Source organism: Solea solea, chromosome 2, assembly GCF_958295425.1.
Source record: "Solea solea chromosome 2, fSolSol10.1, whole genome shotgun sequence".
NCBI lineage: Eukaryota > Metazoa > Chordata > Actinopteri > Pleuronectiformes > Soleidae > Solea > Solea solea.
This window is the reverse complement of record NC_081135.1, coordinates 9,894,445-9,921,041: the sequence shown is the minus strand read 5'-3', so window position 1 is coordinate 9,921,041 and position 26,597 is coordinate 9,894,445. Positions and strand designations below refer to the sequence as shown.

The window sequence follows — 26,597 nt, the reverse complement described above, 5'->3', positions numbered from 1 at the left end:
TACCTGTCTTAGTTGGACTACGGCCTTACAAAAAAACGGATTTAACTTTTAATATCTGATATTTGAAGTGTTGCCACAGCAGAATAAGAGTTAGTTTGTGTGTGTGTGTGTGTGTGTGGTGTACAGTATGGCCCCGTGACAGCGCCCAGCCGTCTCCCTTGTTCACCGCCCTCCTTCCATATTTGGCTGGGGCCGAGCCCTGAAACATGTCTGGAATAGCTGGATGGAGACAGACAGAGACACTTAGTGATAGTGAGACACACTATCACTATCACAGAGACACAGAGGGCCAGCGAATTCCAGACCTCTGCAAATTTTTGACGACAAATTATTAACATTTCTCTGTCTTCGTTTTTGCTGAAACGTATATAAAGAACAAAAGGAGGGAAGAATAAGGAATGAAGTAATATAAACAAGAGCAGCTGACTGGTGAGTAGCTCTGTGAAGCCTGTAGGCCCTAAACTCTGAGGTCACATCACCTGCCTGTGAATGTAAAATTTTATCAAATGACACGTTGAATGTCTTCAGCATGCATAATGCTTTGCATTATTTTTAAAACACAATTTTTCACACTGTTAAAGCAGACAACTTTACAACACCCTTTTGAATGGCAGGTCTGTTTGTCTGTTTATTGCGTTTCCATGTCAACGCGGTGGCATTCGTGGGGCGTTTGGCTTCTATATGGCTTAAAATGAGTCATGGAGCCAAGCAATTTGTGTGTGGAACATTTTATGAGCAGGCTGCAATTTGGGTGCACCAAAACTATGAGGGACCCTGGTTGGTGATTTTGCACAAGGATGCAACTTCGTTTTTACAGTCTGTTGCTGTGTCGCTGTTTCTAAGTGTTAATATTTAAATTTCCATCCTATTTTACAATTACCTTGATATATGGATCAAGGGTCAGTGTATCACCACTGTAATTTAGGAACAAGTGACTTTTTTAAGGTTAAATAAACACAATTCCAGAGTGTATTTAACTTGTTTAGTGTTAACGGAACTATAGCATAGTTAAATGTAGCATGATTTCTGTGTATTTAACTCTTTTAATGTGAAAGGAACACTAAAAATATTAAATATAACACATTTCCAGACTGTGTTTAACTTTTTTAGTGTTTAAGGGGAAAAACAGACACAAGAACAGTTTAGCATACTTTATTTAAGTATACTATTTACCTCTATTAAATACACAGTGTGTTTGGTCCTAATCAGATTTAGTGGTAAAATGAATCTGTTACTTTATTCATTGTGTATAAATGAACTATCTTTGCCATGTAGATTATTTCTTAAATCAACCCTTAAAAAATGACTCAAAGACATAAATGGGGGAAGTAGAGGAACCAAGAAAAGCAAACGGAGCAAAATTATAATGAAGACTTTTTCTATTTTTTCATTAGTTAAGTTCTTGTAGTTCCTTACTGTTGTCTTAATGATACATTTTTCTGTATGTGCATGAGTGTGTGTTCACAGTGGTTCCAGTTAGAACGCTTGCTGACAGCAAGGTGAGCTGCAGCAGCAGGTTCAAATCCCAGCACTGGGACCCAGCTGAGCCGGTCCTCATCTCTTAATGCCTCCTCTCTCCTCCCGTCTGTCTTGAATTTCCTTCATGTGGCTTTGTCTTTCTCATTTCTCTGGCCATCTTTCCGTCTCTTCCTCCACCTTTATCTTTTTGCATTTTTTGTAGATTATTGCTTTTGGTACATTCTCTGTCTCTGGATTTGAACCGCTGTATTTGTGCATCAGAGCAGGATCAGAAAGTGTCTCTGAGAGTCCAGCAAGGCACATTTAAAGCTTCTATAAGCGCAGAGACACATCTTTAGCGAGACAGCCGGCAGATGATCCTCATGAGTGAAAGACCGATGGTGGTGTCGGCTGTTGAAGTGATGTCAGATGAATATTTCGGCGGCTGAGGTGGCTTCAGGTCAAATACAGGATTTAGCTGTGATCGTTTTGTGTGGTTAGTTGTTTCACGTGGTCACATGAAATGAGTCGAAATGGAGCGGATCATCTAGCCTCCATCTTGCCCTATCATTATTATGGGATTAATTGTATTTATGTCATCTCTGGTGAAACTTAGAAAAGTACTTATTCGACACATTTTGCTCCAGGTCTTCACCATTTAGATTCCATAAATGTAAGACTGTTACCACACTGCGTCAATCCACATTGATAAAGTTGTTTTTCAGAACAACACTGAATGTTGACCTCCATTGAATTGTCTGACTTTGAGAGACGCAGACTTGGAGACATTGCTCTGAAGCGCTACCTGTCATCTGCCTGCCATATACTCTCAATCACTGCAAACATGGCTGCCAACAGGAACAGACGGATAAACCAATTTTAGCCACTTTAACAGAAGTCTCACCCTATAAATTATATTCCGGCTTATGTCTAAAGTATCTTATTGGTATTATCTTGTCATTAGGCAAGTTAGTCTGCTTACTCAGCTTAACAAACTGAGAAGAAAAGTAGTGATTTTACACCACGGCACACAGGAGTTTTTAAATCAACTGTTGCCTCCACAAAGAAAACTCTTTCTTTGTGCCTTTGAAATCTTTTATTCAGCTTTACCTCAGTGACACAAACACACCAAACACAGCAGCTCCAGTGTCCCATGAGTGAAAAATTTTGAATTTTGGAGCAATGACATGAAGTGCAAATTTAAAACTGGATGACATGGATCAGCTGTGGAGTGTCGCTGGCCGTCAGTCAGATATACTGACAGGTAGTTTTTTTTATGACAGCCACTCCGATGGCAGCCAGGCACACAGATGACATCAGCCTGAAAGCAGTCTTGGAGACAGACACAGATATGGTCACGCCACGTTACCTCAAACTGTGACAGCTGGACACTGAGAGATAGATGGACAGAGAGGCAGACACGGTAAATATAAAACTGCGACAGTTTTCCTTGTGCCAGACACTGATATACCAACCATGACACCTTTTTCCCCAACTGACTGTCATGTCAGCACTCATGAGGATGTCTCTGTTTCTCGTTCATGTCCGGCTGTAAGGAAATGACCAAATTTTAAGTGTTAATATCTCTTTTGAATTCTGACTAATTATGATTACAGTAGGGATTTACAGTCTGCTGTGCCAGTCGCACACACGTGGATCTTGTTGGCGTTCAGACTATGAAAGCTGTGAAGGTGGATGTCACATGGTTCACTGACATCACCGCACGTGCACATATCGACCTCTGCACGTCAATAGTGTATAAATGTGCACTTGAAATGTTTGCGCCAAGTGTTGAAAGGTGCAGGTTGGACTCAAATCCATGTGGCAAAATAAATCATGTACACTTTCTAATGGAAAGAACTCATGTGCACTGATTATAGATCTCACTTGCAAAAGACATTCTAATCTCGGCGTGACATCTTAGTAAAATAAAGATGAAATAAATACATTTAAAGAAAAAAATATCAGCATGAGCTAAAACATGCATTTAAGGGTTTAGTTAAAGTCAAAACAGAATAGAAAATGCAAACACGATTTTCATTTTACAGCATCATATATATATATGTATATTAAATCACTTTGAAAATGAGACATTTCTCTACTTTCTATGTCTTCAGTCAAAATATTCTTTCTATCATTGACGCATTGAGTTTAGGCTCTGCATAGTTTTGGTTTGTCTCTAATAAGATTTAGACAACATGTGGATCTTGTTTCCCCCATCATCAGCGTCTTCCTCTTTGGAGAAATGTACTTTTCCAACCTCCCTCTTTAACCACTCTTCCATACACACCCAAGTTCCTCCTATAACCTGACAGAGACCGAGCAGAGTTCACCGTAAAATTGCCTCTCGTTGTAAATGCTTGTCTGAGTGTGTGTGTGCGCATATGAGTCCATAGATACATTTATAAACATACAGTGTATGAAATCATACACCCTATGCAGTAAAACCATGATTGCAGAGCTCATTCCTACAAGTTCGTGAGGAGACCCACGAGAGGAGCCTTTAATGTTGCACGTAAACATTAGGTGTGTTTCTATATTTATGTGTGTCTGCATTTCATAAAAATGGGTTTGGCACATTTTATAAGGTCATAATGTCCCACATTAAAGTGTCAAGCTTGTATTTAAGTTTCCACCACCACTTGGGAACTTTGTAGAGAAGGTGATGGGAGACGATGCAGGACAAATTCACTCCCAGAAACACATTTAGATCAGTTTCTGATCATAAACGATGCATATCGTGAAAAAAATTAAGTGGTCCTAGAGCAGAGCCAAGAGGAACCTCAGGTGTTACACAGAATGTAAAATAATGAAGACTACTGTATATAGAGTAAAATCTGTAAGTCTTTCTTGCTAAAATGACTCATTCTATCATTTTTGAGGTATAAATAAAACAGCTGCACCGTGTAGCCCCAGAATGATACGAAAACCACGTTCCCATTTCTCTACGTTTATTTGATAAACCTGCATTTGTAATTTAATCTCAAAAGTCTTAGCTGTGCTAACTTGTGCATCCACAACATCCCCGCTGATCTATTTTAATACAGCAATAACAGTGGTTGACGTGCACATGGTCTATATTTAATAAACCATTGGCCACAGGTGTTTAAATGTTTGTTTTATGGCTGTTAAGTCTGCGATATGGCAACGAGACACTGAAGGGAGCGCTTAAGAGAGCACAGCCAACGCGTGTGTGTGTGTGTAGTGATGTATGCGCAATGACCTGAGCACTTTCATGAGAGACAGCACCTGTCACATGATAAAATACAGAGAGTGGACATGTGTGTGTGTGTGGTGATAGATTGTCATTTCATGAGTTAATTACTGATTTAAAAAAAGCCTGATATACTGTATGTAATGAGCATTGCTGAAAGTGTCTTTGAATCATATGTACCACAGTAGGAAAAGAAGTTGTTAGCTATTTTTGGCAGCCAAGCCTCGCTGACACAACCGGACTAAACTGAGGTCTGGTGCAGGTATTGACTGCCTCTTTGTTACATTCATAGTCGTGGCGGGTGGAATTAATACTCAACTGTAGACACTGTTACATTTGGTGCCGGTATCTGTCTATAAATGCAGGGAATGTCTGTTTCTCTGTCTGTTCATCTCATATAACTGTTCATCAGTTCACTTGACAGGTTTCAAACATGGCAGGTGACTTACTAAGAGCACCATCAGTCATTCAATCAATGAATCGTTATTTATATAGCACTTTTCATACATATGAAGTGATTTAAGCCTACGACGATTGTCGGGTAAATGTAAAGGATGTGTCCCACCCACCCACACCACCACTTCCATCTCCTGCTGGTGAGAAAGCACAAATAGCAAAGAAAGACGACTCATTGCGGAAACTTTCATACTTCACTTGTGAGTCAGAGCCGTGATAAAATGTCATTTCTTAGCATATTTAAAGTAGGAGGTAGATTTGATTTGGAAAATCCAAAAACGTTTCTATATATGCTTACTTTTTTGTTGAATAATATTTCCTGAAACCATCTGGGAGTGCCTTGATTTGGATTTTTCTCAATTTTTGGATTGCCTGAAACGCTGTTGACACTGGCACTGACCACTCCCCCGATTTAACCTCAGGATGGAGGTAACTTACAGCTGGAAAACGTGTCATCCTTTAGTTGTTTTTGCCACAGATTGTCTTTCATGCGCTAGAACAAGAGCATTCCCTTTTCTGTTCAAGGTCAGGGGTTAAACGGAGACAGAAAGCGCACTGCTGGTGGGAAATGTGTACGACTGTTCCCTGAGAAAAGGAAAGCGAAACTCATGAATATTTAAAGCGGCAGTGCGTAATCCGTCTACATTTATGTATGCTGCGTTTATCATTTGAAAACGGGCTCTGTCAAGCAAAACTATCAGGCCCAACTGAGGACTGACAAACGACCAGGTTTTTGAGCAGTCCACACAACAACAGAAACTTTTATCATAGATGCTTCTTTGTTGTCAGGCGTACTCCAATCTGTTTGTAGCCGTGACAGTTTACTACTGCAATGTTGTTGTTGTTGCCTCCCTGTTTGCACCAGGTGACACAAAATCCAAACACTGTTATACTGGCAAACAGGGACAGAGTCATGTGGAGCTGATTGATTTAAACCAGCATTTTGTGAACTCATTTGACTAGTAGTTTGACTGCAGTTTTAAGGCCTTTAAATATACCAGAATGCAACATCTTCTTCTTACGGCTACTAAGAAAAGTTGACATTTGCCTTGTAAGAGCTGTAGCTGGCAACTGCAGGGGAGTGAGGGTGATCCCCCCCCCCAATGATGTCAGCTGCAGTGCGAGTCAGACAGATGGCATGGGAGTTGTAGTTTATTTGAAATGACGTGTCTTCCCTGGTAGCAGACAGTTGGGTGTAGGTGGTGTGGTGGTGGTGTACTACTCACTCCCCCCCCGAGTGCCGGGAACAGTCAAGAGATCTTCCCCAGAGTGCCAGCTCACCCCTTCCAGCCGCTCTCAGTGGTTATAGCCCCACCTCACCCCAGTGTAGAGCACATGTTGGGTGACAGGAGGATATGAATCAGAGAGAGGGACGGACGAAGCCCAGAAGCAGAAAACTCGCACAGAGGCTACTGAAACACTCTGTGTATAGACAGATACCTGGACGTGTGGGTTTTTGACGATCTAACTGAAAAAGAGGATCTATTTCATTGTTTTGGGGGATTTTTGATGAAAAGAGAAAACAAGGAGGAGGGTTTTTCACACAGGTAATGATGTTTTGACTGAATTTGAGATATATAATTTTAATAGCTTTTTAAAGTCTGATTCTAGAACGTTGTGGTGCTCTAATCATTATTGCTTGCTTTTGAAATTAAAACCTTCAAACTATAAAGTTTTCTTTGCAGAACGTGTGTGTTTAACAATTCTAACAAATCATGTTACTGGGCCATCAAATTGTTAATCTATGTGACATGATCAGAAACAAGCGCAGGGACACACAGTGTTTACATGTCGCTCGCCCACTCTCTCCCGCTTGTCTTTGCTGTGCCAGGGAGCTGTTGTTGACAAGGGTTTTTAAATAGCCACGGTCAGAGTGATCCACCATCTGTCCCCCGAGGGGTCGCTCGATTTGGAACATCCCACCGTCATCGCATAATAATATGTATAATTTTGAAAATGATGCTGGATACAGGACACTTTCTTTCTTACTCGTGTGACCACAGAATGAGGTGGTGCACGTGTGATTGTTGTGTTTGGTGGAAGTCAGCCGAGTCCGAAATGTGCTCTGGTGTTTAATTGCAGTACGTGTTGTATTTCAGCTGCAGGAGTTGCACTGTACAGGATTATATTTTCATGCGCCACAAATGAGTATCTTTAATCCCTTTATGTGACTTTCCATCATGGCTGCTCTTTGCTGTGGGAATAAGCAAAACGTTTCTTGTGGTTACTTGATTTTATGGTGAGGCTCTTTCCCAAACTGTTTAGATTTTGTTCTGTAACTACTGTTTCTCTTCTTGCTGACACTTTACATTAAAGTACCCTAACAATATGTTACAATATATTAATAATATTGTTTGTTTAAAAAATTAAAAAATTAAAGTAATTTACTCAGTAATGTGTTTTATCTATGGTGACAAGTAATGTGTTACAAGTAATAGCTTAGTAATAACAATGGAAAATGTGTGTGTGTGGGACATAATCACTTTTGCCTGGATATTACTTTGGAAATGACGTAATTCTGGCCTTTTTACGACACTATTACATTGGTATTAGCAACCTGGATGCTGGATCAGAAATAAGGTGGGATAACTAAAATATGACCTCCCTTTTCCAAAATTATTAGCATACTGCGAGTTCTAATTATAAGGATTATGCAATATGTATGTAACCTGTCTAATTTGGCAGTCAGAATTATAATCCAACAGCCAGAAATCAACTTTAGGAAGACAGTTTTCCCTCTTTCACATGCACTGCTGCTCTACTCTCTGGCTCCCACTCCGTGCTTCAGTCTCTTGGACAGGACCCACCCTGGTTCACAACAGAACATGTGGGCCTGCACTGACGCAACGTGACAGGGGCTTCCAGCTATTAATAGAGCTGGAGAGGCTGTGTTACTGGTGGCAGGGCTAAATGCTGAACCTCAGGTCAAACATGACGGGTGCAGAGGGGGGTCACTGTGTGTGTGGTGTGAATGAATCTGCCCTATGCAAAAGTGACGTCATTATCAGTACCAATGTAAACTTACTCCTTTTTATCATCTACAGAGAGTAAAAGGCTAATATGTGTTTTAATTGTTTTCATATTCTTTTCATCTCTTTCAGATGTTGATCATACCCAAGGTCCACTTGATGGAAGCCTATATGCTCGGGTCCGCAAGAAAGACTCCCTGGAGGGAGTTGTCACCATCAATGGCCTCCCTGTCCATGAAAACTCCTTGACCAATGCCAAGAACTCTTTGCAGCACACCAACCATCCTCTTCAAACCACTGACAAAACACTTCCTGTGACAGGCCACGCCTCACTCCCCGCTGTTGACCACACCCTCTCTGTGAGTAGTGATTCGGGCAACTCTACTGCCTCTGTAAAAACTGATCGTACAGATGAGCACAGCCAGTCTACGCAGATTACCGCCAATCACAACAACCCAACAGCAACTCACCCACCACTCAGTCCACAGGAAAAGAGAGAACTTGATCAGCTTCTGAGTGGTCTTGAGGCGCCAACTCACCTACGGCAAGCTTACCTGTCCACATCCACCAGTCCAGGAGGAGGAGTACGGCACCTGGTCCCAGCGCAGGTACACGTCAACGGCAGCCACACCAAGCCAGCTGGTGCCCCTTCTACAGAGGAGCGTGAAACAGATATTCTTGACGACGAGCTGCCCAACAGCCAAGAGGGCAACAGTGTTGACAGCTTGGGCACAATTTCTTCCCTTGAGGGGCAGGCGACACCAGCTGACCTCTACTACCAATCTGAAACGCCTGTCAGTGTGAAGAACGACGGGCCATATCTTGAGAGAGGCGTTCTGGGGGAAAAGTTGAGCGAAATGCCTGTGCATGGAGTACGAACTCCCACGGCGATGCAAGAGAGGTCTGTGGACTTGGCCTCACCACAGGGGGGATACGACAGCTACCAGAATGGAGGAGGGATGTACAGTTCGCAATCCTTTGGCAATCCGACTCCTGGCAGTCCTGAAACCAATCCTAAACTTATGCCTAGGGCCCCTGAGAGGAGCACCAGTAGCCGAGAGGCAGTTCAAAGAGGTCTCAATACTTGGCATCAGTATAGCCTTCCAGATGATCCCTTTGGCCCTCCACTTCAGTCAACCCACAGCTTGCCCCACTTCCCCACCCCAGCTTCACAACGGGACATAGAACAGTCCATCGAGGCACTCAACATGCTCATGCTCGACCTTGATCCAATCAACTCCCACATGTCTAAGTCTCACAGTGCGCCCCCTGGGGAGAACAACCTGAATTCATCGCAGGTGACCTTCTGTCAGACCCTTGCTAGACCCTCTTACCAAGCGGACTCTGCTATCCAAGGCTACAACAACTCTGGGTCGCTGAACAACTCCTTCCATCAGCCCGCAAGATCAGCTGGGAGAGTGTCAACAAACCAGAGCCCAGTTATGGATTCTCCGGTGTATTCTCCCCAGAAGCCGAATGCCAACTATCAACACCAAAACACCACCCAAACACATACCCCAGAGCCCTACCTCCAATCACGCCAAGCAACCCACCACTACGCTGCAGATCCCTCTTTGAATTTCAACCAGCAGGCACCAGTGAAGCCTGTGAACTCGCACCCAAGCAGCGGGGTTTCCCACTCCCCGGAACTGCAGGGTTCATCTCCTTATCCAGGCTACAGTGCCTCCTCTTCACCTGTCCCAGCTGCCACGCCCCTGCCCAAGGATACCTCCTCTACCTCCTTGGTCCGAGAACAAGATAATACCGAGGAGGAAAACTTAAACTTGGAAGGCCTAGTGGCTCATCGCATTGCTGGTAAGACTATAAAAGTGGTGTCTTGCATCAATAATTAATATGGATATTTTCATCAGTTGTATATCCTGCATCCTTGGAATTAGGTATGGCTCGATACCACTTTTTGTGTCCGGGACAATACCATTATCCATCCTCAAGTATCAACCAAAACACTATCAGTCAAACAACTTTCTTTCTATATTGGACTGGTATTGGTAGATACTGTGAAATTGGTATCGATGTCCGTATGCAAAAGTGGAATTAGTGCTTTATTCCATGGTGTGAGAACATATTTTTAGTGCACCTCACATGTTTTTCAACCAAACAGCATGTGAACAGAGCAGCTTTCAACAGTTTCTGTTACAGTTCATAAAATAAGCCCTGCTGCTGAAATATACCAATGCTGGTGAGAGGGGACACAGGAGTAGAGTAAGAATAGCCAAGCATTTTTAAGCTTCCATGCATTGTCTGCATTCACATGTAGCCTTTATTTGAAACTGTGTGCAAGCTCACATGCGCCACCCAGTGGAATAAAGTTTTGAATTCCTCCTTTTCATGTTGTATACGGTAAAACTGATCATACTAGAGAATTTTAAACTATAATCTAGGTTTCATCCCATTTGAGTACACTTATTTCCATTCATTTCTCCTCTGATTTTTCTTTCTCCTCTCCTGTGCAATCCATCTCTCTGTTGTATATGTGCTTCCTCCCCTCTACCTCTCTCACCTTCATCCACCTCTGAACGCCCAACACCCCAACCCCACCCCCCCTCCATCCACCACCCTGACCTCCCTCCCCGGGAAAAGAGTACAACGCTCGCATACGGGGCATCAGTGAAAGCATGTCACCGCAACAATCTGACCGCCATCGCTCCTATTCCTTCTCTGGTTTGTCCACTTTCCCTCGCTTTGATTTTCTTTCCCAAACATTTTATTGCAATGAATTTATACATTTTATTTAGTTTCTTTTCCTTCATGAATTTTCCTCACTTCCTCTTTCTGTCACTTTTCACTGCTTTTTTTTTTTATTTTATTCCCTACACATTACTTCTTTTATTCCTTGTCCAGCTTTCCTGTTAAAGGCCAAAGTTATATAGACAAGAAAACATGTCTATACTGTAAGAGTTTTGAGTTGTACTGTATGTAATGAAAACTACAGAAAGACCGTTGCTCATACTGACCATTTTGGGGCTGTCACAGGAGTTCGCTCTCGAGGTATGACCCCAGAAGTGACTCAAGAGACAGGCCGACGTCGAACCACCAGTGAGGGTCAGTACCAGGGCAGCCATGAAGACACGACGGTGGTCCATTCTCCAGACTTTGCCAACAATCTGGCCCTCAATGCTGGAGGACATCCCAGAGAGGTACAGCATTCAGCCATATGGTCCAATTGTTTCACAACGAACACCTTACCATACCCGCAGTAACCCTTTAACACTGAGCGTGTCACAGAAGACATGTTTGCACAAGTGTACTTTGCATTACTGCATTTTCAATCTCTTACTCTGTTGTATGAAGCCGGCGAATCGACGTCTTTGTCACCAGAGAGGAGAGAGTTGGAAAAACGCCTGTGTATGGTTTCCATTTTTTGGCCTATTTTTGCACATTGAAACAAAGACTCAAACAAATGTTATTTTAAATATGTTTTATACAGTTCAAATTTCAAATTTAACATGCAAAATCTGGCGATCGTGTACAACTACTTTACTTTTAAAAACCTTTAAATTGTTAATACACTATTTTAACATGCAGTAAATTGTCAATAACTAACTGCCAGATATTGAAAGTTATTCTGGAAAAATTAGCAAAAGCACTTAGTTACAGAACATTCTCTGGTCCTTTTATGGTTAAAATAAGAAAAAATGTCCTGGACAAATTGGACATTTTGAGGCCTAGGTTTTAAAGGGTTAAGCATAAAGTCTGCACTTGTTCTCTATGTAATTATGCTTTATTATTATATATTATATTATAAAGTGCAAATGTTTTTGACAAATAACTATTTCATATGAAAATCAACATCAAGTGCGAATATTCAGTGCTGGTATAACTTGCATCCTCGGCTATCCAATCCCAACAGAGTTTAGTATGACTGCTCACACCTGGTATTAAAATGTGTCGCAATGCATCCTGGTACCAAAATGTGATCAGATCTGGCCTCAACCAGCCTGTATTCAATTCACTGACGTCACAAACTTGTGTCTGCATGCATATGTGCGAGGGAAGGAGAGCAAGAGACGGGAGGACTAATCTAGTCCGACTAATTAAGTAATTTAATCGTGTGACAATGACTGTTATGATTGTCGTGTTAGTGAAGAGGTGGTCTCCAACACATATTGAGGGCAGGAATGTGGTCACACAGGTCTTCAAACCACTTCTGAATGTGGCTTTTGTGACCTGAGGACATATTCAGATTGGATTGTGTTTAGATCTTAGTATTTAGCACGATCCAATTGCTCAAGACCAACAGTAATACCAGGTCTGAACAGGGTTATATGAATTGTGGAAAGACACCAAACAGGTTTTTTTTTTTAATGTCACTGACATAGGTTTTACTGACAGTTTTTTAATGATTTCTTAGTGTGGGAGAAATGAATGAAGATTTGTATTTAATGTCCTTTTTTCCCCACAAGCCTTCTGTTTGAATTGAGATTGTTACATTTTGTTTTAGTTTGTTCTTGTTATAGTTTGTCTGACTTTACAGCCCCACTTCAATGTGAAACCGCTTCTATCAGGTTCTCTTTATTCATCATCGTCATCATTATTATTATTAGTATTGAATCTTCATGTAACTAGAACATTCCCTGAGAACTTTGTCAGTCAGCTTTAATGTGTTCTGAAGGTTATTCCATGAGCACACACAGAGCAGTTCAGAGAAAATCATAAGAACTGGGTACAGTAGCCAACTATTGAAGTGGTATACTTAGAGTTAGAATTTGATTTTCCTTTGTGTTTCCTTCAAGGGTCTGATGCACAGCTACCGGGAGGCGTTTGAGGACGACAGGGCACATGGTTTTGCTAACAGTCCCACCTTTGGAGGCAGTGGTGAGAATTCTCCACAGAGCCCTCACCTCCACATGTGTAGGGGTGCTCTTAAATCGTTTTTTCCTTTTGAAATGTTTAAAAAAAAACATCAACACACCATCATTTTATCAGTGGGATTTGCTGTGCAAAGAATTCTTTATTAATCTTTTGATTATTTTGCAAGATATTCAAACCATTCAAACTTCAAAACATTCAGCTCAGTTATTATCACATTGTATTCAGCTATTGAAAAATGTTCTGTGCATCGTTCCATTCCTTCAAACTTATTCATGCTTTCATAGTCACACCACTGAGATTTCAAAACGTTCACAAGATTCTTCAAGATTATTTGGCGTATTCAGCTTTTCAATTCAATACTTTTTTCACAAACAGAGTTTAACAGTAGTGTGTATGACGTGAGCCAGAGTAGAGAGAGGCTGAAGAAATTCTTCAACTTCAACTTCAACTCTCAAATTTCACTCTTCATCAATGATTTTCTGCCAGAATGTTGACACATTTGTCAAGTATATCATTAAGCTATTATTCGTTGTTTTTTTCCTTGTTTAGTTTTTTTAATCAGCACTAGACACACAAAAAATACTACATAATGCTGGATTAAATTGTAAAATCAGCAACATTGAAACACCACTTCAGAAAAACCTTAAAAACTGCATATTAGGTTGGAGTTGGAGCCGGGTCGAACTTGTTATCTTCATAGCAAACAAAAGAGTGCCGCTCCTCACAGTCAACCGCCTGTGTTCCTCCTGTCTGTAACACAGCACAATCCTTGTAGACACTTAGAGGACATGGTGGCTTGTAGTCATCAACCCAGGACTCGTAAACCAGCGGCTGCCTGTCCACCCACAGCCAGTCACCAGAGAGGAAATGCAGACCGACCCAGGCGTCTGTGATGCCGTGCTTTTGTAACGCTCCCTGTATGAGAAGCATCTCTGTCTCTGATGCAGTGCTGGCCAGTTCACGGTGATGCTGTCTGCAGTATTCCATGGCTTCAACCCATGTCATTTTCTCCCCCACCACAATCGCATTGTAGCACACAAACTTATTTGGCTTGTTGTTATTAGTATCATACCAACCTAGCTTGTTAATCGAACCGTATATATCCCCGGCATACACATTATTGTCTGATGCCCAGGTCAAACTGGGCACCTGACCGCCTCCTGACCACATCCATTCCTCAGTTTCAGGGGATTTTGTCAGTCCTATCCACAAAAACAAACTTTCACGTACAGCAAGTTGCCTAAGCAGGTTATCGTCCTGACCGTTACTGATCGGAGCCAGGTCTATATATTTATTCCGACAGAAGTCCCGAGCATTGAGCCAAGTCGTAACTTGGTCGACGAACACATACTTGCCAAATGCTGCGGGCAAGCTCAGTAGGAGCAGGATGCAGGTGAAGGTTGGAGACATTGCTGTGTTGTGTCAGGGATCAAGAGAGTCTCGCTGGACAGTGTGGATGGAAACAGATTTTGAACATATTTATGCGGCATGTTTGCAAGTATTTGCATAAGGTGACACCAGAAGGCAAAGCCACGGACTCCTTCAGCACGACACCATAGAAAAACAAAACATAATGTCACACTTTTCATCATGTCAGTAGAGCTCCAACAATGTGCTGATAAAATTAATAGTTTCCTCAACAATTGCCTGCAAATTATTATTATTTGGTGGCCATCCGGTGTGTAACATTTAGGAGGGTTAATTGGCAGAAATTGATTATACTACTTCTATACTACTAAAAATATTGTTTAAGTGTATAGAAACCCTTCCGGAGCCATCATTTAAACCACCATGATGCGACATCAGAGATTAAGTAAATACGTTGAATGGAAATACTGCCTTCTGCATACTGCAATAAACCGGCTAGTATCGCTTCAACACACTGGATGCCAGCAGAGCGAGCACAGGGAGCAGCTAGCTGAAAAGCATCAGAAATTCTAATTCAACTAATTAATTAGACAGTTGAAAGCGGAGAGGACGTTTGTTGACAAACATGTCAGTGTTTTTCCCGGGACTGGGAAAGCAACTCAGGGAGTAGGGTCGCCAACCGTTCTGTAAAAGATAAAAGACGTTTTTCTTTTTCTGTATTTTTGATTATCAAGTCAGTGTAAAACCATGACAGAAAAAGTTAGTCCACTAAATGAAGATTGCACGATTTCTTTGAGGCAAAATAAATCTTGCCTCCCGCTGTCAGGCTCTCTCCATCTCTCTGTCATTCCTTATGATAAACAGAAAATGAGCACTTTTAATTCACAATTCACTGTGCTTCCTGTGTATCGTAGCAACGGAGATGCGGCGATATTTACAGGTAAACTGGCGACACGTGATACTGCTGCTCACACGGTCATCTCATGTCATTTTGTGTCCATTTAAACAGTGGAATGTAAATTCCAATAGTGTTTTTTTGGAATGGAGAGTGTAACACCAGGTGTAAATGGAGAATTTGTTAACAAAGCATATGCAGTTTGCAGTAGGATTGCAGTGATTGTTATGAATGGTAAAGGTCACTGTTGTACGTACAGTATATGTTACATGTCATCTTTAATATGTGCATCCTTTATGTGTGTTTGCATCTTGAGTTTAATCTAGTCATATATGAAAGTGTATCAAAAATAATAATAATACTAATAAGTGCACCCTTCTGGGAGAAACTTGATATATAATTACAATTATAAGTGAGAGTTTTTTTTTTCAGTCGTCAAAACGAAATACTTTTTGCTTCAGGCAAAACACGACCATGGAAAACAGGGCCGTGAAGGACAAAGAGGACACAGAGCAGAGGCAAATCACGTATTTGAATGACAAGGAGATGCCTTGTCACAGTGTTGGGTTTTTCCTGGAACACAAATGTCGAAATGTAAAGAGGGGTGGATGTGAGAGGAAATGCAAAATAAAAAACAAACAAAGAAGGACTATGAAGGACGCAGTAAAACAACACTGCAAGTACCAACTGCTATTAACTAACTAACTAAAAAAGTGCAATCAATTTATGATGATTGATTGATTTTATATTGCATTTTAGTAGTGATATAAAGTAGCAATTATTGTGCAGAAGTCACAAAATAGATTTTTTTTTTTCCTTTTCTTTTTGTTCTTAAAAACGACCCAAGTGAACTTTGAACTGTGACATATTTCCAATTTTCACAAATTCAATCCGATTTTAAACAACAGTACATTTTGCTCAGGTGTGTTTACATAGTTGGTGAAAATAAAAAACCTTTCATCAGATTGCCTAGGTTGTGCTGAAAAAAAGGATGTAAGACACTCTATATTGCACAGGTGTTAGCACAATATTACATTGTTAAGTACCTGGATATTACACAAAAAATACAATATTACAAGAATATTACTTACCTATTATCTGACTACTACTGTGTAATTGGGAAGTTGACCTAAAATATTTAAATCCATAAAGGGAAGTTTTTTGTTTTACTGTTGTCATCGTGGTATGTTGTTATGTATGATTTTGCTAGTTTATTTTCATTAAATCGTACTTTTTCCCTGTGTGTGTGTGTGTGTGTGTGTGTGTGTAGCTCGCTCTCCTCCAGGTTTGATCAAGACTCCTCTGTCGCCCCTGGGCCTGCAGCCACATCATCAAGGTGGTTCAGGTGAGTTTTACACAGCATAACAACACACAACAGAGAACACAGTGGTTGTTTTACACGCACACACACATGGAGTAGATATTGGATCATTTGTCCAACTCACGATCATACGGTGTCATCTCAGGCTTCTCAGAAAAGTGGTTAAGCTCTTTGATTTCAAGCTTACAGTCAGTATGCTTGGGAATGTTGTTCCTGTATTATTATATATATTATATATATTTCCTTCTGTTAGCTTCTAATCTATTCTACTTTTTATTACGTTGTATTCCGTTCTGTTCTTTTCTGTCCTATTCTATTCTTGTATGACCTATTATTTTCTGTTCTGTTCTATTCTGTTATGTGCTATTCAGCTCTATTCTACTCTGTTCTATTATGTCCTGCACTATTATATTTTCTTCTATTCTTTTCCGTCCTATTTTCTATTACGTTTGTTCTATTCTATTCTGCTCATTAATATTTTATATTCTATTCTATTCCATTCTATTTTGTTCTATTCTATTCAATTTTTTCAGTTCTATTTTGTGATATTCAGTTGTGTTTTATTCTATTTTGTTCTTTTCTCTTATGCTCTGTACTATTCTATTTTCTTATATTCTATTCTATTCAGTTGTGTTCTTTTCTATTTTGTTCTGTTCTATTCTGCTCTGTACTATTCTATTTTCTTATATTCTATTTGGTTCAGTTCTATTTTGTAAGACATATTTCAGAGTCCTGAAGCACTGTAAAAATATATATAAAAAAATATATTATCATTATTATTATTATTATTATTATTTTTGTTATTATGATTGGTCATTTATACTACGTCCTGGTCTAGAAGTGGAATTTCCCTTATCATAGGTAACTGTAACATTTTAAAGGTGCAGTGCCCTTGAACTAACCTTTCTCTCGTAGCGAGCCCATAGATACAGAGTCATGTCCAGCCCGCGTCTCATCTAGGTCATATAGAAGCTTTGATACTTAGCACCACTGCATTATGTAATTTTGCAACAGAGTGAGCAGACCATGGCTCCAACCCTGCACGTGTTAGTCTCTGCTGCCCCCTGGTGTTCACATCTTTTTCTACACCTGGAAACAGTCACACACTTTAGCACCTTCTGCTTTGCACTCAAGTTTCTCCTCCTTGTCTTCCCCTTCTCCTCCACACATCTACTCCATCTTCCTCTTCCCTCGCTGTCTGTCTTTTTCGGGGCTGCTAGACTCTGAGTCTAATGACGGAGAGCAAGGTAAGGGCATTTCTGAGATGGCATACTGTGAGCATCTTCACCAGCACAGCCTCCTCAAAAAAAAAAATGTTTTATTTAAATTCTCTGTGTTTTTTACTGCCAGAAATATTATCTTTTTCAGTTGTGCATCACAGCGTTCCACTAAATATTTGCCGTATTGTGAATTTGTTCACTCGGATGCCTGATAAATGCATCCCATTATCCTGGACAAAAGAAGTATGAGACTTACAAAACAGAGACTCATGAATGTTGTCATTTCTTTGCTTGTTTTTTTGTAGATAATCACAGTTTTGGGGAGTCAAGAGCACAACCGTTCAACACTCTCCAGTCGTCCAGCAGTCCTGTTCACAGTGTTGATGGGTGAGTATTCAGATTCAGTTACAGATATGAAGCACAGATGTGAATTATATGATACCTACCATAGTCTGTATAGGAAAAATGGACACCTAGGGGTTTGAAAAATGAAGCCAAGGAAGTAGGAGGAGCAGTTAGCCACCACATGGGTGAAAATAGATTGAAGTCATGGGAAAAGTAGTCCCTACTTCATTGAATTGATGGTCTCAATCACTAGTTTCAACTCTTCTTCAATAGAATATGATTGAATTTTGTAAAGGATGTTCCCATTTAGAGGAAAGCACGACACATGTGAGTGGGCAGTGCGATTGACAGCTGGTATCGTCCAATAGGAACCTGGTTGCAGGTGATGTCTGTGAATTACCAGTATGAAAAACTGAGCATTAGTTAATGCTATCGGATACTGATAGTAATAGGGTTTTCATCAAACACAAAGACATCCATAATGCCTTGTTTTTTGACCACAGGAGGAGGATTGGGTCTTCAGATGGCGGCCCTCACTTCCCCGCCTCCCCCCACCCCTACAGCCCTGCTTCCCCCCACCCCTACAGCGCTGCCGCCTCCCCCCACCCCTACAGCCCTGCTTCCCCCCACCCCTACAGCCCTGCTTCCCCCCACCCCTACGGCAATGCCTCCCCCTACCCCTACAGACCTGCCTCTCCTGAGGGCTCCCAGGTCAACATCATGGGCGTCCACACAGTCCCCGGGAGCCCCAACACCCTCCACCGCACAGTGGCCACAAACACGCCACCAAGCCCTGCCCTCCAGAGACGTCTGGGTCAGGCCAGCCCTTCACTGGGCAGACACCCGCCTCCGACAGGCGTCCCCTCCAGCCCTCTGATTGGCCGCAAGTCAGCGGCCTCCGGTGTGCCCCCCAGCCCCCTGATGGGGCGGCGCACAGCAGCAAGTGGCCACAGCACACCTGACGAGCTGGGGGCTGCCTCTCGCCAGGGCAGCGCCCAACCGCCCCCCACGCCTGCCTTCCCCGTCTCCCCACAGCTGCCAGAGAAAAGGCACATGTCCAGCGGGGACGCAGAGAGGATGGACAACAATAACCTGACACCGGCCAGTGGTGGAAGCACGCCAAACCTATCTGGCACTCACACACTCCCGGATATCCCCAAGTCCATATATGGTGAGATGCTAAAAAAGAAATTACCTTACCCTGAACTAACCCTAACCCTGCACATTTATGTGAACTTGTACTGTGTTAAGGTAGGCTGAATTTAAAGGGCCAATTAGTAATTTAAAGCAAAGGATAGGATATTCACAGATACATTTCAAACTTACTTACTTTTTATCAGAAAAACTGAATCTGAGGAAGCTAATGTTACTGTCATAAAGCTAAAACTGGTTAGCATATTGTGTAGCAAGGCTCAATACAACAAAACTTGGCTTGGTCATGCCATAAACTGGTCCACAAGTTTTTACAGGCATTGAGGATGTCTCTGCTTAAGCACAAAATATCTTACATTAACGATTCTCAATATAAAAAGCCATTAGCAGCTTGTTGACCAACCCCTTACGAATCAGTTTGAAGGGGCAAAAGGTAGGAATTAGAAATGGGATTGGACCATGTGTATTCAGATTTCTTATCCACCCTCGTCCGCACAGACGGTTGTCCAGACATCAAGATGAACGTCAAGTTCGTCCAGGATACGTCCAAGTACTGGTACAAACCGGACATCTCCAGAGAGCAAGGTGAGAGTCCAACACTTTATGAATCATTTCCTCTGGATTATATTGGTTTCTAATCCTATCTCCTCATCTCTCTTGACATCCAGCCATCAATCTGTTGAAGGAGAGGGAGCCCGGGGCGTTCATCATAAGGGACAGCCACTCCTTCCGCGGGGCGTATGGTCTCGCCATGAAGGTGGCCTGCCCCCCACCAACTGTCCAGCAAAGCAAAAAAAGTAAAAACAGAAGTAGTTTTGAGAGAATAAAGGGAAAAATAACCCTTTGTGTCCTCACATTTGCATTCACCTCGTTGTTTTTTCTTTTTCCCAGTGGGCGACATGACCAACGAGCTGGTGAGACACTTCCTGATTGAGACAAGCCCTAAAGGCGTCCGTCTGAAGGGTTGTCCCAACGAACCCTACTTTGGTGAGTGTATTGCTCTGGTTGAGAGAATCAGGCTGAGCAGTGGCTGACGTGCGTTAACGGCGGACAATACTTTGTGTTTGAAGGTTGTCTGTCTGCTCTCGTCTATCAACACTCCATGACTCCACTGGCTCTGCCCTGCAAACTGATGATCCCCACCAAAGGTTAGGCCCCGCCCTCTTATTTCACTGAAACCCATTATAACAAACCTATCCAGTAGTGATTTGTATAAACTTGGACTAATGTAGTCAAATGTATCAGACTGATCACGATATGCTTTCTTTTCCTTTAATTCCAAGTTTGTTGTTATTTGCTCACAGACCCAAATGAGGAAGCGCTGGAACTTGTAACACCTACTGATCCAGTTGTTGAGCTCATTAAGCAAGGAGCAGGTAAGCATTAAAGTCACTAGTTGTTTTCAGTGTTTTTTTTTTGTTTTTTTTTTAATAAAAGTACTGCCATAATCCCAACGTGAAAGAATTAGCGTGTCAGGAAGCAGAAATGTTTGTTGGAAAAAATGTATAAATTTAAATTATACACTTAAACAAACATGCTTATGGGAAACATATTCAATTTTAGCCATTAAATCATCCTACATCCAAAGAAACATTTGAAATGTTCAATGCTGGACCTTTTAATCCTAAATGTCGAACATGTTTGGTTATAATCTGATGATTCTGGGCAGTCTGGGAAGTTAAAAACTGGCCATGTTATAATAACACAACCAGGTAATCTGGGCTGAACACAGTTTTCTTACCAGAATATTCTGGAAACCATCATTCCTGTAATATGAGGACAACTGTTCCTGTTCTACAACTGCTCTACACAAACCAGCTCACTTTCACACACACTGTCCCCTTTACCTTGCAGTTCAGAAGGTTCCTGAGGAAGCCCATGGTAAATACTCGTCTGCTGTATTCTGCTCTGCCATGCACTCTGCTGATCATAAAAAGCTCTCACAGAAACAAGCAGTTTTGTTTGGCATGTACAGTGTATTGCCTTCTAAAAATGCACTATTATAAATGCCGCAAATTTAATCCCACTTTTACCATATCATTTTGTTGTATTTTGCCACTTTTTATACATATCATATTGTCAATCTTACACACGTTTTGCTATAATTTATTTGATGTACATTCAGGGGAATGGGTTGCATGACTTTTGGCATGTTTCTACTTATAATTTTACAATTTTTTAGCCCTATTTTTAAGCTTGTTTACATAATGGCCACTCTAGAAGTGAAGGCTCATGTTGTGTATGCTTGCAACGTTGCATGACAAAGCGAACTAAACAACAGCAACGGTGAACTGCATGGGCACCACCCACCTCTTCCATTTAAAAAAAAATAAAATAATATAAATGTGTATATATATATATATATATATATATATATATATATACATATTATTATTTACTAGCGGCTCTGTTTGACTTTTAGCGTGCAATGTTCTATACATCAACTCTGTCGACATGGAGTCTCTCACGGGGCCTCAGGCCATCTCCAAGGCAATCAGTCAAACGCTGGAGACCAACCCTCTGCCGGCGGCGACGACCGTCCACTTCAAGGTGTCCACACAGGGCATCACGCTCACTGACAGTCAGAGGAAGTGAGTAAACACACACTCCATCTTTAAAGTGGATGAGTTATTATAAATAACAAATAGGATACTCCTATTATTAGTATTTTAATGTTAATAAGACACAGTTTGAAGACTGCACGAGTTGTAGTTATTGTAGCTCTGTTGTTAAATCCCAGATTTGGCCCTCTGTTTTTTATTCAGTGGCTCATGTGTTGTTTAGCACAGAATTAAAAAAAAAAACATAGCGTTGGACAGCAATACTAAATCTAGCTGTGTGGCGTATGTGAGGACTGACCTGACCACTGAATGTTCACACACATACAAAGGAATTCTCTCCATAATATGATAACTTGTTCGTGTTCTTTGTGCCACTGCAGGATTTTCTTCAGGCGACATTATCCCCTCAACACAGTAACTTTCTGTGACACTGATCCCCAGGACAGAAAGTAAGACTTTATTCCATGTAAAATCTTGAAAATGCCACATGTGGTCGTCATTTAAGGCATGTTTCTTTATTTTCTTTGCATAGATGGGGCAAAGAAGGTGGCGGCTCAGTGAGGTAAGTGTAAAATAGTGGTTGAGGGTCACAGAGCCAATGAAATGGACACTTTCTTTTGTTTCTCTGCCAGTTAAATAGCTTTTTCCAACTGGAAATGGAAGTTTGGAAAGTGCTCACTCTCCCACACCAAAGTCCATAGAGAAAATCACTGTTTTAGATCACCGGGACACAAGAGATGCTGGTTGACTTGCCACCCTTTTTGTTGTTTGTGTCACTTAGTTAAAGCTGAGTGAAGGATTTCAAACACTGAAGTCACAATAAAAAAGAATGTGAACTTCCCGATGGAGACAACAGTGGAGACAACTTCTGTGCGGCAATGTAAAATCGCTGATTTTCTGTATGGACTTTGGTGTGGGGCGTGTGCTGATAATAAACTTCAATTATTTATCAGTGGGAGTCAACACTTCATATAACCACACTTTAACGAGAATAGAAAATGAAAATGAATAGAAAATGAAATAAGAAAGCAAACACAGATGTTTTCTTGTTCTTCCAGGCTTTTTGGATTTGTTGCAAGGAAACAAGGAAGCACAACAGACAATGTGAGCCACCTGTTTGCCGAGCTGGACATAGATCAGCCCGCCTCTGCCATCGTCAGCTTTGTCTCCAAAATGATGAAACGGTGAAACCCCCGAAATTGAAATGGCAGCGGTCATTTTGAAAGCTTCCCTCTTCATCGGTGTGTTTTTTCACAAGGACACGATGATATCCTCGGTTTCCTGTTGGTTTGTTTCCATCTCCCTTCTCTCTTTGTTTCTTTCTCTCTGCCTTGCTGATTTGACTTTGGTCTTTTTTGGAAAGAAAGCCTATTTTGAAGGATTTGGTGCCGGATCAGAGGTGGGATTAGAGGATGTGTGGCATGGAGCTGAGAACGTGACAAAAGTGGAGGCAACGGAAGGGAGAAAAGAAAATCACAGGGTAACCTGTTCATGAGGAAAATGCTCCCCAAAGACTTGAGGAACAATGCTACGTTTAGTTGGGGGGCAAATGCGTAAGGACTTGTATGTTTCAGGGTTTTCTGTTTCTGTTTTTGTTGATTGATTTACCAAAGGTTGTTTGCAATACAAGTGCAAGAATGATGTAGCTTTTAAGCCATTGTAATTATTTCCTCTTTTCAAAAGATTAAGTGTTGAACAGAACAAAACAAAAAAAAAGAGAGAGAAAATAACTTCAGTTTCTTCTCGAACTTGTCTTCAGGAAAAAAGTTGGCCTTCGTGGCTTTTAGCAAAACAGTGTCTGAAGACCTTATGCATGTTAGCTTGATCATTAAGCTTGGTTCTTCGACCTTCCACAAAAAAAGTCATAGTGAAATCCTTAGAGTGGGTTTTTCCTCCAGGTCTGTTTTGTGTTGGAAAGGGCTCTGCAGTGAAACCATGACTGATCTAAACTGCGCTTAACAGACCAGACTCAAGAAGAAACAAAAAAAACAAAAAAAAAAAAGAAATGAAAAGGAAAACTCACATTAATGTCCACCACACACTCTGCTTCAAGTCCAAGCCTGAACTCTGTCTCTTTTCTGTCTTTCAAACCGTATTGGATTTACTCAAATCAGCATCCTCCTGATTGCATGGCAGACAGAGCGAGGGCAAACTGTCCACAAGATGGCGCCACTCATTTAGGCTTGGACCCTGCACCCCAGCAGTCCTATAGACTTGCCCATCCGTGACTGCTTGCTTTAGTGGATCTGTTGATAGACGCTGCCACTGAAACACACTGGAGAAGACCAGGAAGTGGCTCAACGACCTGGACCTATGCACTGTTCTTTATGCATGTTTTTGTCCGTAAATGCAACCTCTCCCCATTCAGTAGCTCCATTCACCATCACTGAAAACATTCTTCTTCTTCTTCTTCTTCTTCTTCTTCTACTTCTATGCTGTGTGCTTAAGAAAACAACTTTAAAAGAAAAAAAAACCTTCAGACACTGAGGCTGTATGACTTGTCAAAGACTGCATGAAATAGACAACATCTTTTGTACTCCTCTCAAGAGTCCTGAAAAGAAGTAGACAACCCATTGTTGAATTAGTCACATGATGGTGAGATGCTATATTTTTACTTCTCTCTCTCTCTCTCTCTCTCTTTAATTTTCATTTAAGCCAGGGTTACCTTTTCGCTTGATCGGGGACAAGTTTGTTTTTCCACAGTGTCGTCAAAATTTTACATTTCGATACAACGTAGAGCAAAAGAGGAAAAAACGAACAAAAAAAACAACGGAACACAAGGAGTTTCCACACTGTGCGTAAATGCCTGCTTGTCGAACACACTCAACCATTCACAATAAGCTAAGGAAAATTGATATTGAAAATAAATGTACATAGATATACTACTTTGAAAGGTGACATAGCGAAAAGTATTTATTTTTGTTGCTTTGGTCCCTCATGATTACTCATATATACATATATTGTACAGTCTAGATAAAGAAGATTACCTAATGGGTTGAGAAAAAAAATATATACTTATTTTGGCTAATGATTTCAAAGTCTGACGATTTTGAAATGTGTTTGAATATATGGTGTACATTACTTTGTACATGTATATGTTTGTTTTCAGCTCATCATTGTTTTGTCCCCCCCCCCCTTTTTCTTTTGGTTTGCATTCTCTCAGAATGAGGTAGGGCATGAGTGAGGTAGAAGCCGAGAGTCTGAATTGCATGGATAAAAGCGTGTGAGCGTGTATTTTTTTCTTTCTTTTTTTTTTTAGAAAAAAAAAGGACAGCAGAAACACGCTCGTAGAAGTCAAAGCTGGTAGTTATTAAGATTGAAAAATAATAAAACACGCAAATTTTAGACAAAGGGGAAAAAAAAAACGTTTAGAAGAATCCCCCCTCAAATGCAATATGAAAACAGCTGTATGCAGCCATGACGGTTCTAATTATCATTTGCCAAAGATTCAAACATGTCTCGTGTGTTCTGACTGGATGCATGTCGCTTACATATATATATATATATGTATATATGTATATATACATATACATATATATATATGCACATATACATGTATATATATATTCAAATGCTCTTCAGTCGCCATGTTTTTTTACATTTCACATTTTAAAATAACACATTTTGCTCAACTTTAGCAGCAAGGGTGCATTTGAATGAGGCAAACGTGTGCTTGTCTGTCGTTTTTGTGGCAGACAACAGGCTGGGAAAAAAGGTGAAAACAAAGCACTTACACTCACAATACCAAAAGAGGGGTGACATGAATTCCATATGGGTTTCAATTGCTGGATGGTAAATAAACACAAAGCGCTGCAGCTGTAGCTTTTGTCAGACTGCCAAAGGCATTTTTCTCCTGCTCCCCTCAAAAGTCAATCGATTTATTTATTCTTATTTATTCTTTTATTTCTCCTGACATGTTTTTTTTTTTTTTTTTTTTTTCATTTTGTTGTTGACATTTTGATGGTCAGTGTTAATGGATGCAGGAATGTGCGGTGGCACCTAAATTGAAAGCAAAGAGGTACAGTGCTCTTAAAATCGACTACTAACTGGCTCCATTTCACTTTTCATTTGGAGAAGGAAATAATATTTAAAAAAAAATGTTGAAATTGAAAAAAAAAAATTTGCATTGTACCTTTTGGCTTTGAGTCAAGAGTCACCTTAATTTCAATGATTTTGTTTTTTCTGTGACCCCTGTGTACAGATGGGACTTGTTTGAATGTGCTATGTACAAAAGGGTCTCAGATTTTGTTTGCGCATAATTATCATTTACATTATATTGTCATGGCTTACCTGTTCCTAAGGAGAAAAAAGAACATTAAAGCAATAGAAGTCAGTTACAGTCAAGATATGTGTGCTGTTTTTTTATGGCCAATGTTTTTTGTTTGTGTTTGTTTTAGTTCATTTAAAATGTCCGCCCTTTTTTCTGGTTCACATCAGTCTCAGGCCTAGTCCACACATAGATGGTTATTTTTATTTGAAACATTTGGTTTTCCTCTCTTTGATTTTTGAAATAATCCTGTCCACACATATAGAGACATGAGTCCAGTTAGCAACACAAACACTAGCACAGCATTGGCTACATCTGATACACAACTCTGTATGTTAAAACTCTTGTTAACATAGCTAACAATAGCACAGCATTGGCTACATCTGATACACAACTTTGTATGTGTAAGTATGTTAAAAGTCCAGTTAGCATAGCTATCACTAGCACAACATTGGCTACATCTGATACACAACTCTGTATGTTAAAACTCTTGTTAACATAGCTAACAATAGCACAACATTGGCTACATCTGATACAC

The 26,597-nt window shown here is 40.8% G+C and overlaps 1 protein-coding gene across 13 annotated transcripts in view; it reads left to right on the top strand.

Annotated features, from left to right (window-relative positions):
- The window catches only part of tns1a (tensin 1a), a 110,421-nt gene extending 84,285 nt beyond the window's left edge, over positions 1 to 26,136 (top strand). For 7 of the 13 annotated variants that reach the window (XM_058612346.1, XM_058612340.1, XM_058612337.1 and 4 more), the window contains 18 exons: positions 8,230 to 9,912; positions 10,699 to 10,779; positions 11,092 to 11,255; positions 12,852 to 12,969; positions 16,464 to 16,538; positions 17,735 to 17,761; positions 18,040 to 18,121; positions 18,583 to 19,250; positions 19,730 to 19,816; positions 19,900 to 20,028; positions 20,123 to 20,218; positions 20,302 to 20,379; positions 20,536 to 20,607; positions 21,086 to 21,112; positions 21,654 to 21,822; positions 22,173 to 22,241; positions 22,325 to 22,354; positions 22,851 to 26,136. In XM_058612346.1, the coding sequence (XP_058468329.1) occupies positions 8,230 to 9,912; positions 10,699 to 10,779; positions 11,092 to 11,255; positions 12,852 to 12,969; positions 16,464 to 16,538; positions 17,735 to 17,761; positions 18,040 to 18,121; positions 18,583 to 19,250; positions 19,730 to 19,816; positions 19,900 to 20,028; positions 20,123 to 20,218; positions 20,302 to 20,379; positions 20,536 to 20,607; positions 21,086 to 21,112; positions 21,654 to 21,822; positions 22,173 to 22,241; positions 22,325 to 22,354; positions 22,851 to 22,980 (3,785 nt within the window). In that variant the 3' untranslated portion in view covers positions 22,981 to 26,136. The remainder of the gene's footprint in view (positions 1 to 8,229; positions 9,913 to 10,698; positions 10,780 to 11,091; positions 11,256 to 12,851; positions 12,970 to 16,463; positions 16,539 to 17,734; positions 17,762 to 18,039; positions 18,122 to 18,582; positions 19,251 to 19,729; positions 19,817 to 19,899; positions 20,029 to 20,122; positions 20,219 to 20,301; positions 20,380 to 20,535; positions 20,608 to 21,085; positions 21,113 to 21,653; positions 21,823 to 22,172; positions 22,242 to 22,324; positions 22,355 to 22,850) is intronic. The other 6 variants (XM_058612348.1, XM_058612341.1, XM_058612339.1 and 3 more) reach the window with 4 other exon arrangements.
- Positions 26,137 to 26,597: the final 461 nt, after the last annotated feature.